The 15,890-nt window shown below is 36.8% G+C and overlaps 1 protein-coding gene across 13 annotated transcripts in view; it reads right to left on the bottom strand.

Annotated features, from left to right (window-relative positions):
• The window catches only part of lrrfip2 (leucine rich repeat (in FLII) interacting protein 2), a 33,945-nt gene extending 18,152 nt beyond the window's left edge, over window positions 1-15,793 (bottom strand). For 6 of the 13 annotated variants that reach the window (XM_067420678.1, XM_067420683.1, XM_067420685.1 and 3 more), the window contains exons 1-8: window positions 15,508-15,793; window positions 14,930-14,976; window positions 13,777-13,918; window positions 3,138-3,224; window positions 1,995-2,054; window positions 998-1,051; window positions 853-900; window positions 500-580 (exon numbers count right to left, since the gene is read on the bottom strand). In XM_067420678.1, coding sequence (XP_067276779.1) covers window positions 500-580; window positions 853-900; window positions 998-1,051; window positions 1,995-2,054; window positions 3,138-3,224; window positions 13,777-13,866 — 420 coding nt within the window. In that variant the 5' untranslated portion in view covers window positions 13,867-13,918; window positions 14,930-14,976; window positions 15,508-15,793. The remainder of the gene's footprint in view (window positions 1-499; window positions 581-852; window positions 901-997; window positions 1,052-1,994; window positions 2,055-3,137; window positions 3,225-13,776; window positions 13,919-14,929; window positions 14,977-15,507) is intronic. The other 7 variants (XM_067420686.1, XM_067420688.1, XM_067420690.1 and 4 more) reach the window with 2 other exon arrangements.
• Between the last annotated feature and the right edge of the window lie 97 nt (window positions 15,794-15,890).

The raw sequence follows: 15,890 nt of genomic DNA, 5'->3' as shown, positions 1-15,890 counted from the left end.
ACTTCAGATTTTTCATTCAGTGTTTATGTGTAATTATGTTTGCACTGATATTTACAATATTAAATTATTATTTGTATAATTTATATTGAGGACCAGCATTAAATTAACTTTTTTTAAATATAAGGCTGCAATTTATATTATAGGTTATTTATTTTGTTTGTGTTGCAGTTTCATGTGTGTGGTGGAGTGCTTAATTTATATTAAATGCTCATTATTATGGTTTAGTATTTCACCCCCAATTAATGGCTTAAATGAACAGTCAATTAGGAAAATTTTGTCGGGGGCAGCACAATTTAGAATTATATGATTCCAATAAAATAAAAGCTGAATTAGATGTTACAAAGACAAGCTTATTGTGGTCAAGATTGCCATAAGAGTGCAAACCATGTTAGTATATACAGTAGTCTAATTTAGTGAGTCATGACAGTCACAAAAGAGAAAACCATGTGCCCAAAATACACACACTACAAAGCCTGGAGAAAAACACACACTGACGTACCACCAAGTCTCTTCTCTTGGAAGAACTAACCCGACTGGAGTGATGAGAACTGCTCAAGTCTCGTAAAGATGAAGAATTTGACTTTGAAAGTAGAGAGAAATCCATTATGCAACCATTAATTTGCAATTTCCATGACAAGATAATGTATTGTAACACATGTTGTCTCTAAACAAGCTTTTAAAACCACCCTTACTGGGGAATATTTCTATTTGTACAGGTACCAATAGTTCAAATGAAAGAAATGTCTTGAATATGACCTATTTCACACTGGCTTGTGAGTAAATATTACTTTACACAAATAAAAAATGGCAATATGTCTTCGTAATATGCATTTAAAGTCTAGAATCACACACCCTATAACTTCCAACACTCCGAACCGACGCGGTGTCATCATTTAATCCCTGTCGATGAGAGATTAGGAAAACAAAGGAATAAGACAAAATACTGAGAAAAGCGAACGACCAGGAGACAGATATCAGGAGATCAGGAGATACAGACCCGTCGGCTGTGGCTACTGGAATGACGACCATGACGGGCCTTTTCTGCATCAGCCTGAGACGACAACAATGAAGGAGACAGAATTCAAACAAAAGAACGCTGCACGTTTTAGGCTGTGTTAGTGTTATTCTTCACTTGCAGTCCTAAACAAAGTCTAAACACACATAACATGCTGATGTTCTGCAAGGATAAGGCCTGTTCAAATTTCAGGGTAAGCATACAAGCTTACTAGTAGCAATATGACAATAGGGGCTGGGCAATATAGCTAAAAAAGCCCTAAATTTTTACGCTTTTGACCAAATGCAAAATATATCTGGAATTCTGGATATTTATGCATTTGTTTTTACTGATGCTGTTAAATAGTACATATATAGCTCAAAATAAATCAATGCATTTTTTCCACAATGTTATTTACTGAATGAACATTAAGAATTATTTTGTTTTGATTATTAATAAAAAACAATAATAAAAAAGCATTGCTATGCACCAATACAAAAATCATTAAAGAGTAAACTATTTAATATATGAAAAATACAGTGCAATGTTTTGAAAGCAATCATTACAAATCTAAATAACATTTTAAAATGTATCAAAATCATTGTGATATTCAAAAAATGTATTTTATTTTATTTTTTAAATAAATGCAGCCTATAGGCAATAGTTTTTAATGCAGACAAATTTGAACACTGAAATCCGTTTTAACTGTAACACAAACACACTAAAGCAAACAGATCACAGGCAAAAAAAGAAAAGAAAAAGAAAAAACCTCTCCTGAAAAAAGTGAATCCAATGCTATCCTACCAACTACTACAACATGACCAAAGGGTTCTTTTATAAATCAAAAGAGTGTAAGTAATATTAACAAAACATGCTTGTAAGCCAAATTCAAACAACTAAGTGTATGAGAATACAGACAGCACACTCTCAACTGAAAGCTCTTTATTAGTTAAAAAGCAAAAGTACATGCATGTCCAAACTGGCCTAATCTTTCTCATACCATCCATTGGTGGATTTGCCCCCATTTCCTGCTAGAGGAGGAGTGCTGATGGTAAGACAGCTGTGAGAGAGAGACAGCCACGAGACAAACACAAAGACTTCTATTGCACTTCGATCTGACAGTGGATTGTTTGGGACTTGTGAATTTCTGACAGTTAAAAACAGTTCACAAACAAAAACACTGATGAATAAACCAATTAAGATGTAATTACACATACTGAAAGCATGTACTTTGTTCTTCCAACCAGGTCTGTGAGTGTAGGAACTCACAAGTACAGAAAACACTGACAGCTACAGCTGACATCGATAACTGAATCATTCACATGTGTCTGCAATCGTTAAAAATACACTGTATTGTCAAAGGCCTGTTTCCACTTATAAGCTTAGTTAGTCAGCTAGCTAAATCTGGATTTTGAATCTGAAACTATTTGTAAACACAGTCATACATGTTCTTCTGAACAAAAATGGCAACCAAATAAAAAACAGACAAGCAAATAACTCAAAAATCTGCTCAATAAGATGACTAAAAACAATCTTTCATCTTCATTGCATCAAAAGAGGGGTCTGTAGAAGATCAGGGATACTCTGAATGAAAAACAGAGATTTTGTTCCAAAACCTAGTGAGCTGCCTTGCTGATTACTGCCTACATAGCAGCATCCTAATTGAAATGGAACCTCATAAGTGATCGATTTAGAACAAAGCTAAACAGTCAGCAACCCCACCCATCATACTAATAGCTCTCATCGTACAAGTGGCACAGCTCAATATTTCAATAGAGTTTTGCATGATAATATTTCTAAGGTAATGGCCTTCGCAATGCATTATGGGTTTTCCTTTTCCATGAAAGATATATGCGATGCTGAATCAATTTGCTGCTCATCGAAAGCTTGTGCTTATAATGCCTTACAATTCTGCATATACATGCATTTCCTGAAGTTTTGGGACTTAGGCTCAATGAAGGACAGATCTGCATGTCAACAGACCTAAATTAAAACAGTATAGTAAACACATAGGCATGGTTCTGGATTTGGGCAAAGGCAAAGGAAAAGAGTGATGACGCCCTTTAGAAACGGTGCATTTTGTCATTCTTTAGGTAGTATGTTCAAGTGCCTTTTGTTAACTGGTTTTCTTTGTAAAACTCACCTCTTTCTGCTGTCGCTCTAGTTCTCTCATTCGGATATCCCGGGCCTCTGCACGAGCAGCTCTCTTCGCAGCAAGTCTAGCCTCTGCCTGCACAAGAGAAAACAGAATTCATCTAAATAGCTGTAACACTAAACAGTCTGAATAGGAAGCACTCTGTCTGGACACTTAACGGTACGCAAGACCTACAATTTTGGAAAAGAGTCATCACTCTGCATCAGTCCTGGATGAATCGGTTATATTATTCTCTGCCTTACAGATGCACTCTCACTGCTCGTTCACTCAAAATGAAAAATGAGCCAAGAATTATTACTGTGCTATGTGTACATTTTAAAAACAATGTTAAGATGCTACAGTGTAGTTAAAGATACATATTCCCACCAAGTTAAAATAATTTAATCAATTAATTAATAGCAATTTATTTATGCACACACACACACACACTTCGCTTCAATTCTGATTTTTATTAAATTCAGAATTATTAAAATTAAATATATATATATATATATATATATATATATATCCAAGGGACAGTGGCTACATGAAAAAAACAGTCTCTCAACTGTAAACTATACAGGGAGTCAGTGGGTACATTACTATTATATTGAAGGTGAAATTAACTGATTTGTATACAAACACTTAATTTACACTAATGGATTTTTTAAATAATATTAATAAAGTTACAATATTAACTTTACAATTACCTAATCATATTTCTACTCCAATCTGTTTATTGAAATATAAACATTTAAAATGTAGCAGTCATAAAAAACTTTACTTATTTATTTAAAGATGCATTAAATATTAAACAAAAGGTTAAAATTATGATGAATATGTAATGTGGTGGATATATTTATCAAAAGCTATAATTTTTATAGCTTACTAATGAGTTCATGGACACTGGATATGTTTTTTCTGAGGTAAATGTGATGTATAAATGTGTGTATGTAGGGCCCGATAAAATCTGTTTTATGTTTTCCCAAATTCCGTTTTATTTTCTCCCATTTAAACTTTTGCAAAACCTGTTTTTTTTCCCAAAACCAAAATTTTTTGGGAATTCAGTTGTGTTTTTTTACCCTTTACTGTTATTTTAGTCGTAAAAAGAGTGTGCTTTTATTGTTAATATAACAGAACATAACAGATAAAATAGGAATGACCTTAAATTTGTTGAGGTAACAAACATCACATTTACTTTTCAGGACAAATACTGTATGATGCAACATAACACTGCACTTCAAGTACAACAAAAAAAGTCACAACAGAATATTAATGGTTATGAGCTTTAAACTTTCCAGTAAAATACACTATATTAGTTTATATAAGTTAAAATGAAAGTGCTCCATTAGCTTTTTCTTTCCAAAGCTGAAAAATGTAGTGAAGTGTTCTGTGTGTTTAACAATCACCATATGATATACCGCGTTAATATGCAGATTCCGCGATTATGTGATCTTGGAAATTATAGGGCCCTATGTATGTATGTATGCATGCATGTTGAAATTATAGGGCCATATGTATGTATGTATGCATGCATGCATGCATGTTGAATTTATTGGGCCCTTTGTATGTATGTGTATTTGTATGTATGCATGCATGCATGCTGTAAGGCAAATGGTTCAAAAGTCAGCAATCATATCAAGAACAATCATTAGAGATGTGGACAGAGCACATGCTGATGATATTTATGAGAGCAGCTGGCTCACAGGACCTATATTCAAACCAGATTCACGTCTTGATCCCATTGGCTATCTTTCTCCCTCAACTTTCCTGTCTCTCAATAGTCCTATAAATAAATGCCCCAAAACAGCCATAAGCAAAATAAAAAACGAGGGCGAACAGTCATATTTTCCATGCTAACACAGTTGGGAAAGCAACTGCAGTTGGACCTGATATAAGAAGATTTTATACTTCACAGGACTGTTTAGTAAAACATTTAACAGCTTGAAAGAAGGCATCTATTAAGAGTCCTGACACAAATCACTCAAATGAGTGTCCTAGGAAACCACACCTCTGTGACAGCACTAGGTTCGGCAAAAAAGCAGCCCACTCTTTTCAGCTTTTCTTAACTGTTCGTGTTTGCTGACATGTCTTTGGAGGGTGAGGTTTGGTAAGTGAGGGGGTGTGGCTATAATGCACATCTATCAGAAGTTCAGCTGAACTCAAGCACCATCTTTATCTAGGTGAAAAAACAACAAACATGATTCAGCAGCAGTGTCTAATTTAAGATCAACACATACACAGTGCCCAAGACTTACAATCTAGGTAAACACATGCTGGATGATTTCTGACTATCACATTCCTCATGTGACACACACATGCAAGATGAACTACTTACATTTCCCTGCACAATAATTAATTACATCACATTCTAATGCAATTATGACTTGACAGAAAGGACAGTGACTTTGCAAAGTATGCAGCCTGACAGCAAACATTTAAACAAGGCTTATGGGAACTCTTTAAACATATGGTTTGGTGAGGTTAGAGAGGGTGGGCTTGGTGTGTGTGTGCAAGTGTGTGTGTGATTCTTCTGCACAGCACCTGTTGAGCTGTCTGACAGTTTGACCAGCTCACCAGAGCAGCTCAGCTGAGCCCAGTGTCTCCAGCTCTATCTATAGACCAGCAGACCAGAGCCTCCGTCATGAGACTGAAACAGGAAATCTGAGCGAGGGGAGACACTTACTTCACAACCTCCAACATAGCCGTTCATTTATTAGAGACAGTCTTACTGTATTCTGCAGAACAAGTGAGCTCTATAGTGGGACTGACCAATGAGATGCCACAGACACACTACACAAAGCTTATCGAAGTCGGATATGGAAATGTTTGCAACTGTTATCGAAGGTCACAATAAAATGCAAAGTGTCTATATTTGCAATAATTTGTAATAATATTTTAAGTGCAGGTCTTGACGTTTAACATGCATCTACATTTTTGCATCACTTAAACATGATAAACGGTTACTTTACATTAACGACAAGAATATTGGGTATACATTTTTATATTAGGTCATCTATTTGGACTGCAGGCAAATTAAAGCACAACCGCTGTAGTCCGATTCACAAACAAATGACTTATAAGTCAGGTCTTTTAATGAATCATTCAGAACAGTTTTCTCACTGAATCTCACTGAATCCTTTAAAAACACTTACAGAACCAACATTTGACTCAAGTACTGAACTGTAAGTTATGATATCTTCAGTAAAGCAGTTTTTGTGCAGTGCAATAATAACATTACATAGCCTAATGCTGAGCAGATCCTTAATGTCGAAATTAAGCAGTCAGTCAAGTTAACATTATAGTACCGTAAATGGATTTCCACTCGAATAAGTATATGACAACCACAATAAATGTAAACACTTAAAAGAAAAAAAATGCTTTGTTATAGACTTTGCACAAAGGCTGCTGCCATCACAACCTTTGAATCACAGGGTTGGTTGTCTTGTCTGAGTTCAATGGATACAACAGTAGAGAGAAAAGACAGATAGTGGAGGAAAGAGAGTGAAAGATAAAGACAGAGACTGTGAAAGATGAAAACTGGAAAGCCACAGGGCATCAGAAGACAAAAGGGAGGTCACTAATGCATTTCTGTTGATGTAAAAATTTGTTTTACAGTTATAAAGCAAAACGACAAGTACAACTGGCACTGAAATAGAGAACAGTAATGCTTCCCGATTCCACATTCGGGCCTATTGCCACAAGATTTCCATAGCTGTACAACATATTTATACAAAATCTGTTGCCAAAATGACCATCAGAAATTAAAATGAATCACATCCATTATAAACACCTGTCTATCATTCCACAACATACAGACATCAAAGCTGATGCAAAAAATATTATATATTTAAATACCTAAAAAAAATATTATTTTACAGTGACTCCATGTTAACCGTTTAGGACTCCATAGGTTGGATAATCTCTAAACAATATCCCTAATCCCATCATATTTTGTGATCTTTTGTATTCCGTACAATTAAGTTTTTAACCAACTTTTCCTCCACTGCTGGAATCCTGACTTATTTTTGTTCGCCTATTTTTATAGGCACCCAGAATTGCCTTGCAAATAACACTTGAGCCCTCTATTGGTTGTCTACTTGGTGACAGATATGATGAGTTTATATATTACCGAAAAATCGCAGACCAGAATTGAAACCATAATAAACTTCATTATTCCAACAAAGCCAACCAACAACAAGATGGCTGTGTCCTGGCCACAAAAGCTATAAGAAAACATTTTTTTTTTATTTTTTTTTTTTTATGTTTTTGTTATATTATCCTTGATTGCAGTGGAAATCAATTTACTAAATAATGTTAACTTGACTGACTGCTTTATTTGTACTTTAAGAAACAACAAGTGCTCCCAAACAAAAATGTAAACATTTAGGTAAAAATTTTCTTGCATGTTAAATTAATTTTGACATGGCATATGCATAAGATAAGTATGTACTTTGAATATTTTAGGCTACACCTGGCATTATAGTATGTTGACCTATTTTAACCTCACATTAAACCTTAGACACCAGTGTGAGCCAGTAAATAGCTAAAGAAATCTCACACCTTGCCCTAGATACTCCCAAGACGAAGAGGACTAACTCATTCTGTTGCTTTGTGACTAATGGACCATGCAAATCACTGACATTTCAAAGTGACGAGACCGTCCAGAAACATAAGTGACCTCCACAGGGGGTTGCACGGCTCAAATTTACCCGAAGTAACCTGGACCATGCACAGGCAAATCAAACGGCATGCTTTCAGTTAACAGAGATTTCTGTTAAGCATTAGGGAGTTTCCTCTGCAGTCGGCGCGAAATGGGTGGATCCAGGGGCAGGTTCAATGAAACAAGCAAGGGATTTGTATGTGCTGTAGGTGGACCATGATTCATAATCTTTGGACTGCATGGGTGGAGTGACTCCTGAACTTTTAGATGCAGTAGATCTAGCAGTGTATGCCCTAATGTAATGGAAAAGCATGCATTCAAATTTTCTCAACTGTAAATATGCATGACTGACTCAATGGGTTGAGAAGTATGTGAATTTCAGCAATGCACAGAACAAGATGCCAGATCTTTCTCACTGCAATGCATAAATATTTAGATTAATAATAAACATCCTCAAGTGGCTGCAGTTTCACTTCTATATTACAATTCATACCCTGTAGCATTCGATTCTGTTTCCTCTTTTAAAACATCCTTATATGGTCCATATTCAGATATTGACGCATGAATCTGCTTTTATAGTGAGAGTATCAAAAGGAAATGACTGCTTTCCATTTCCTTCACTTTAAACACTGAACAAACACTCTACTTGACCTCACAAAAATTATAAATAATGTGTCATCAACCTACCACTGTTAGTTATATCAAACCCTTATTTTAAAGGTCTCATGAACTGGCTTTTTTAATTTTTTTATACTGTTGTCTGAGGTCAACTAATGACATTCGTGCAGTTTTTACATTCAAAAACATCATAACTAATAAATAATAGGCTATTTTCTACACTGGTTTGAGGTTCTCTCCTGAACGCTGGGTTTTGATGGGCGTTCTGCACTGGAGACTTGGAAGTAAACGCCCACGGCTAGGATTGGATAAGATTTGCATATTTAACAAGCTTCAGCTCCCCCTGTCAGTTCATATGAGGGAGGGATTGTTCTGAAAGTGGCAACCAGAATAATTCTCTCAATCAAAGGGCTCGTAAACGTCTTTATTAAACAAACACAATGATTTATTTCTCATCCACTCGCGATTGATTGGAATATTATTTTTGTATTACATGGCCTGCCCGATCAGTGGATTAGGGCTGTCACTTTTTATTCAATATTCGAATATGCATTTAAATATGACGTGAAATATCCGTAATCGAACTATAAATAAACTATCCGGTTTTTAAAGTGCCATGTAAAGCGCATTTTTATACAATCTATAGCTCCATATAAACACCTCAATCAGAATAAAAATGCCCAAACCGAATTAAATTGTAATTGGTTTGAGAAGTGGGATAAACCTTTTCATGAACCGATCAAACAAAAAATGTCACTATGTAAACGGCCTGACCGGATTACTCACATCCTTATATGACGTGATACAGCGAGCGCCTCCACCACTGAAGAGCGCACGCCGAGTTCACCACGCAGGCTATAATGTTGACGAGAGGAAAGTTAACTTACTATTTCATAAGAAAGGGGTAAACTTTCTATTTCATAAGAAGTTATGGAGATAATGTTGAAATAATGACACAGACATAGCCTGGCTACACCCTCTTATCTTGACAGCGTTCGTCCAAGGCACTTTTTACTTCAACTGCGCCTGACAGAAGAATTCTTTTTTTCTGAGATAATTATTACACTTTACAAAAAATAAATAGCTTTTATAAAACCGTAAAAAGTCCTTGTGGCCGTTTTGAGTTGCTATGACATCCATGAAGGCATGAACACATTTCAGCTGCTAAAGAGAGAACAGCGTCGACATTACTAGTGCGGCACACACACACATGCACGCGCACGCCCTTTCAATGTCAAATCAAGAGAGAGAGAACAGCGCAGATCAAGCAAGGAATATTATTAGATTTATCTGCCTGCCGGCGGGCTTACATTTTGGTAGCCGTCTGGAAAACACATAGCCTCGTGACGTTGGGCTTTGCGAGCCCTGGCCCATACATGTCTGAGTCCAGTGTGCTAAAGGTATGTTCTGTTAGACACGTACATACAAGCAAAACGATCTATAACAAAACAATGCAATACTATTACAAATAAAAACACGTTTTACTCACATAAGAGTGTTGCAACATTCCTGTCGGATCCAATATAGAAGAAACAGCCTTAATCTCAAACGTCTGCAAATCCAGCATCGACCTGAGATTGTTTACAAACGTTTCCGCAGTGAAATCAAGCAAACACCATTGTCTACCCCATGTCAGCTGGAACTTCATTTAAAAAAAGTTCACAGATTCTTAATATTAGGATCCGAAGGAAGCTTATGCATCAACTGTTCTTCCACAACTAGGAATAGCGCAACATCTAGCATGCTATCTTCTTCGGCATGTTTATTGCTGTTGGCTAGCGCTAGCCAATCAGCTACATGAGTTGGTGGACGGGGCTACTGAATTAGACGTGCTGTAGAGGCGTGTTTCGTCGAGCGATGACAAAGATGCGCACACAATCGTTTTCTGGGCCTGGTGTCTAAAAAAGCTTTTCTTTGACTAGCAAGGATGTTTTCAGGTCTCTATATCTCTATATTTTGTCATTGTTTTATAAAATTGATGCTACTGTTTAATCTTTACATCTGTATGTGCGTTTTACAAATATTTAACCAATAAAAAGCATTTAAAAGAGGTTTTGACTAAACCAGTTGTTCCTCAAACTGTCAGTCAAACCTCCATTTAGAACATAGTTTGGAGAGGTGCTTGTTTGTTTGCAATGCAAGGGCAAATAAAGCACTGGTGTTTGAGTAGCGTTTTCTTTACTCAAGTGGAGAATTTGCCGTCAAGTTGAAGCAAATATACTGTTTTAGATATCTTATGCATAGCTTCATCTTTTGAATCATGAGATTTTGATCATGTGATTTTAACAACAAGAAAAATTATTACCATAATTATTGCCAAAATTAACTTTATATCCTGTAATTGAATGCGATAATGTGATGCCCTTACTGCTTCAGATGCGGCTGTTCCAGTGACATGTTGTATGCTGGTCAAAAACTCAATTTGAGCTTGATTTTCAAAAAATATTAATATTATAATGACACATGCAAGTATCTGACCATAGCTATATATAAAAAGTAGCACAAAGAACGTACACTGAAAATAGCAGCTCCAAACTAATTGTATTGATAGCGCAACATTCGACCACGGTTTTCATCAGGCACAAAAATACACAATGTATTTTTGATAACTATATAAAGTCACGATACCATTTTTAACAACAGTGTTTAAAATACAAGGTTTCCACCCAACAGCAGCGACAAGCCCATTTGTTGTTTTATCATCACTGCCAACAAGTTTCACAATAAATGTGAGTACTACTTTTAATTTATCTATTTAATATGCCCTTTTTTACTTTTCAAAACTGTGCTGTGGCAAAAGAAACATTTGGAAATACTGCTTTAGCTAAAATAATACAACAACAAATGCATATGTTACTGTTATATATTATAATGAGCATTGCAAACAACCAATGAAAAAGGATGCAAGACAAGACATCAAAAGCTGTCACTCATGATTTTATATCTGGCTTAGCATCAAGCTTATCCCATTTGGTCAAATGAGGGCTCTGCAATTATAAATTGGGGTCATACAAGTTAATTTCAGTTCAAAGTGTCCCAGAGCATAGCACTGATAGCAGTTTTATACTTGTGAGAGTGATGGGCTCACACATGTGTGCTGCTGAAAAAATCTGAGACAAGTCCATACTGGCTGCTCCCTGCTAAAGCTGTGAGTCAAACTTCATCAGCTGCAGCTCCAACTGGCAGAACCTGAACCTCCACATATCAACACATCACAACAGAGCAATGAGGGACTGAGCTGACCAGCAATATAATGCATATCCAAACAATTCAAACTAAAGTACAGAACATACATAGCAGACGTTTACCTAAAACCCCATAAAGCTTACAGTATCATATTTGATACATGAATTTCTAAGGCCTCTAATTTACCAACATGCTGAAAAACCTTTTGTACACAAATATACTACATGCCTTGTGCCCTATGCTCTGAATGACAATTCATACTTTTATAGAAAGGCCTTTTAGCATAATTATGAAATAATATCTTTGATACTGTTAGTCATATTTCAAGATGAACATTTAATGGACTTAAAGGGTTGTTCACCCAAAAATGAAATTGATGTCATTATTGACTCACCCTAATGTCGTTCCACACCCGTGAGACCTCCGTTCATCTTCGGAACACAGTTTAAGATATTTTATATTTTAGTCCCAGAGCATATGCAGTCAATGCACACTGTACTGTCCATGTCCAGAAAGGGAATAAAAACATCATCAAAGTAGTCCATATGTGACATCAGATAGTTAAATAGAATCTCTTGAAGCATCGAAAATACATTTTGGTCCAAAAATATCAAAAACTACAATTTGGCGCTTCAGAACTGCTGAAATCACGTGACATTGGCGACCCGAATCTTTGATCGATTCACTGATTCATTAAAATCGTATTTTTTGATATTTTTGGAGCAAAATGTATTTTCGATGCTTCAAGAGACTCTAATCAACCAACTGATGTCACATATGGACTACTTTGATGTAGAGCCCTGCATTTATGCCCGAGCCCGACGGGCCCCGACTTTTTTACGCCCCTCGGGCCGGGCTTCGGGCCAATTTTCACGTCATACCTAAAACGCGGGCCGGGCTTCGGGCCTTTTTTAGGCTTCTCCTGGACATTCACTTACATTCAGTTATGCTTTCCATTTGAGATGTCATTACAACGCCTCTCTAAAACGCCACCCTTCGAAGACATGCCAGCAAATCTAACGTCAGCAAACCCCAACAGGCACAATGATTGACAGCTGGACAGCGTTTCTGATTACAAGGTGTTGGTCACTACCCAATTTACTTTTTGACGGTTTACAGAGCCTAAAGCTGTCAGAGGAAGGTACACATATTCCTGTCATGTAAGTACATTTTGTGTGTGGTATTTCAAAAAAACAAATCACTTACAGCACCTTTAGTACTCTCTGATACCTTTAATGGGGCATTCTACTTAAAGGGATAGTTCATACTATCCCTTTAAGTAGGGGATATTTTTTTCTACTATGGAAGTCAAAGGCTATCATCAACTGTTTGATTACCAACATTCTTTAAAGTATCGTCTTTTGTATTTAACAGAACAAAGAAAGTTTTAAACAACTTGAGGTTGAGTAAGTGATGACAGAATGTTCATTTTTGGGTGAACTATCGCTTTAAGTATGTATACAATGGCAGAAAAACCCTGGGAAGGATTAGTTCACCCATTACTTAATTTACTCCTGTTGTTCCAAATATGTGTTTTGTTTTGTTTTTTGCAGGGAAAAACATAAGCAGAGAGAGTCTGTAAAACGGCAGTCAAACACCAAAACGGTTTGACATCATTGACAGCAAAAGCCATTGGTTCTCTTGTGTCATGTGGAATTACAAATGATATTTGAAAGATACAGTGGATTTTATCATTTCAAAGTCATCACAAAATTGAAATTGTCCAAATTATATTCCCCCCTTTTTTAATGGAATATTGCCATATTTATTAAATAAATTATTAATCTGTGCACACCATAATTTTGTAATTAATGTGTCCTAGTAATTTTTGATTTAAAATAAACTTCTCATCTCAACATGTTTTCTTCTTCTTCTCTGATGACATGTTTTGACACAATGTCAATAGCAAACAACGATCCAATAAATTCCAGATGGACAAAATAAATTCCTACCCTACGTTTTTTTCTATTTTGTCTATTTGTCTCTTGATCAAATGAACATTGTATGCTTTTGTAGTAAATAAGTATAAGTAAGTCATATGAGATTGTAACAACATCAGGGTGAGGAAACAACAGGAGTTTCATTTCTGGGTGAATGCTTCCTTTATTGTGGTCACAGGAAACCACGAGCCACAAGATGACGACAGTGAGATAAACAGGGTCACAGGTGAACACCTCTTACCTCCCTGGCGATGCTGCTCAGAGCCTCATCCTCTGCTGAGAAACGGTCTTTAATCGGGGCCCGTTTCCGTCCTGATCCTGGTGTCCCCATGTCAGCAGCAACTCCAGAGCTGAATAAAGATCAACTGGCTTCCTGTAATATTCTGCAGATGAAGATAATGTTTGACAACTGTCATAATTTAAGATAGCCCATATAGAAAACACTGAAAGAGATGTTTAGCCTCCTCTTTGAAAGGCAGCCTATTTGTGTAAATGTAAAATATAACCTTAATGACTAGTTTGTTGAGACAATGAAGCTATTGCATTGACAATCCTTTTTTACTATACCGGTCTATTCCATTAAATTTAGCAAACCATCGTAGTGTGTTATTTCATAAAACATTTCAAATGTAGGCTAGATAAGCCTGGCCTCTCACACTATCTCACACACCCACAAATAGAGGCTTTAGTCATGTGTGTCTGGACACAGAGCTGATTAACACCAGACACACAACACACACCTCATAATATAATGTGACAAAGCAGAGAAATATCACAGGCACGGAAGACTAACGGGTTTGGTTCCTTAAAAGAAGCTTCATTAGATCGTATTTGCTCTTTTGTCAGCGAATTCAGTCATACAATAACATTTATTTACATAGACAAATAATACCTGAACATTAAATAGTTTAAACAAAGCATTGAGCGTACGATATTCTTGTCTGTATCATGTAAATTATATAAAAGCAAGATTAATGTGTCAGGATATTCTAACAACGGTTCAATGTAAATACATTTATAAATACAAATCTATATTTGTATTGTTACTTCTGCTTAGGTGCTAAATATAAACCAACACTCATTCAGAAGCGTGACAGACTAACTTAAAGCACTTTATTTTCCCCAAAACAAATAAATAACAAGTGCGTTTCAGCATTAAACACATTTACTATCCACCACACAAAGCTAAATGTGTGTAAATATTATAAATGATAAATGTGCGATTTAAAATTCTATATTAATGACTGTAGTTAGCGGTTAGCCTGCTAGCTTGCCCTCAAAGGCATAAAGTGTGTAAATGTCACTCAAGTCTAGTGCCGTTAATTTACACATTATGTTTTCGTGACCAGCCTGGACTCTGATGACAGTTGGTTCCGTAAGTGCCGGTTTCTTACCGTTTCTGTCCGTCACTATTCCGCTCGAGACTCGGGTCGGTTCTGACCAAGCGGCAACCTCCCGCGATCTCTCTTGAAGCCAATACGGAAGTAATGTAAACTGTAATTCCTTAACTGGCCACTAGAGGCAGGCTCCAGAAGGGAGCAGAATCTCATTGAGCCCCATATTAAAATTCTCAACTTTAAAGCAGAAAAAAACATGTTTACTGCCTGGTACAAATTGTGGTTTTGGCTTATAATGCTAATTTTGATCTTCATGACAACTCTGAGGGGGGTGAATTTTTTTATAACTCATTCGTTTCCGTTATATAAAGCCTTAAGGTTCTGCATAATTAAGGGCGTGGTTACAAGTGGATAGCCATTTATCCGCCGTCTATAGTTATTGCGTCACCTCAGCCCCGCGCACATCCCGCCTTTTTGCCCATTTTCTGTTATCCAAGAGTGACACGCGATGACTCGCTCACAAGATGGCAACGCCCAGCTCGCCCCTACTTTAAGCTTCAGAACGGCTTATCAGAATCCTATGGGTGACGTCACGGACACTACGTCCATATTTTTTTACAGTCTATGGTTCTGACTGACTGGGACCCGGGCGCGTTCCCGCTGACCAATGAGTGCACAAGTGCGCGCGGCTGTTTGAGTGAGCGCGCGCGTGCCTGCGTGACAGCCACAAACTGACACTGTCCGTCACCTCGAACTTTCCCAAGAAAACGGCTCAAGTTAAGTCACAAGAGGCTTAAAAGCAGCGTATCGCCGCTAGTATCAGTTTGATTTATATTAAAGCAGACAATAAATGGTGAGACAAGTCAATACACTCAACGTTCCTGAGAGTCTGAAGTGTTTTTTCCAGCTTCGCGCTGCAAGTCCCGGATGTTGGAAAAGAGGCGTGGCTTTCGTACACGCCTAACTAACTCCAGTCTATTAGGCAGAAAACTATTCAGATTGTACAGAATGACTTCTG

The sequence above is a fragment of the Pseudorasbora parva genome, chromosome 17 (assembly GCF_024679245.1).
Source record: "Pseudorasbora parva isolate DD20220531a chromosome 17, ASM2467924v1, whole genome shotgun sequence".
In the NCBI taxonomy this organism is placed as follows: domain Eukaryota; kingdom Metazoa; phylum Chordata; class Actinopteri; order Cypriniformes; family Gobionidae; genus Pseudorasbora; species Pseudorasbora parva.
This window is presented reverse-complemented; position numbering and strand designations above follow the sequence as displayed.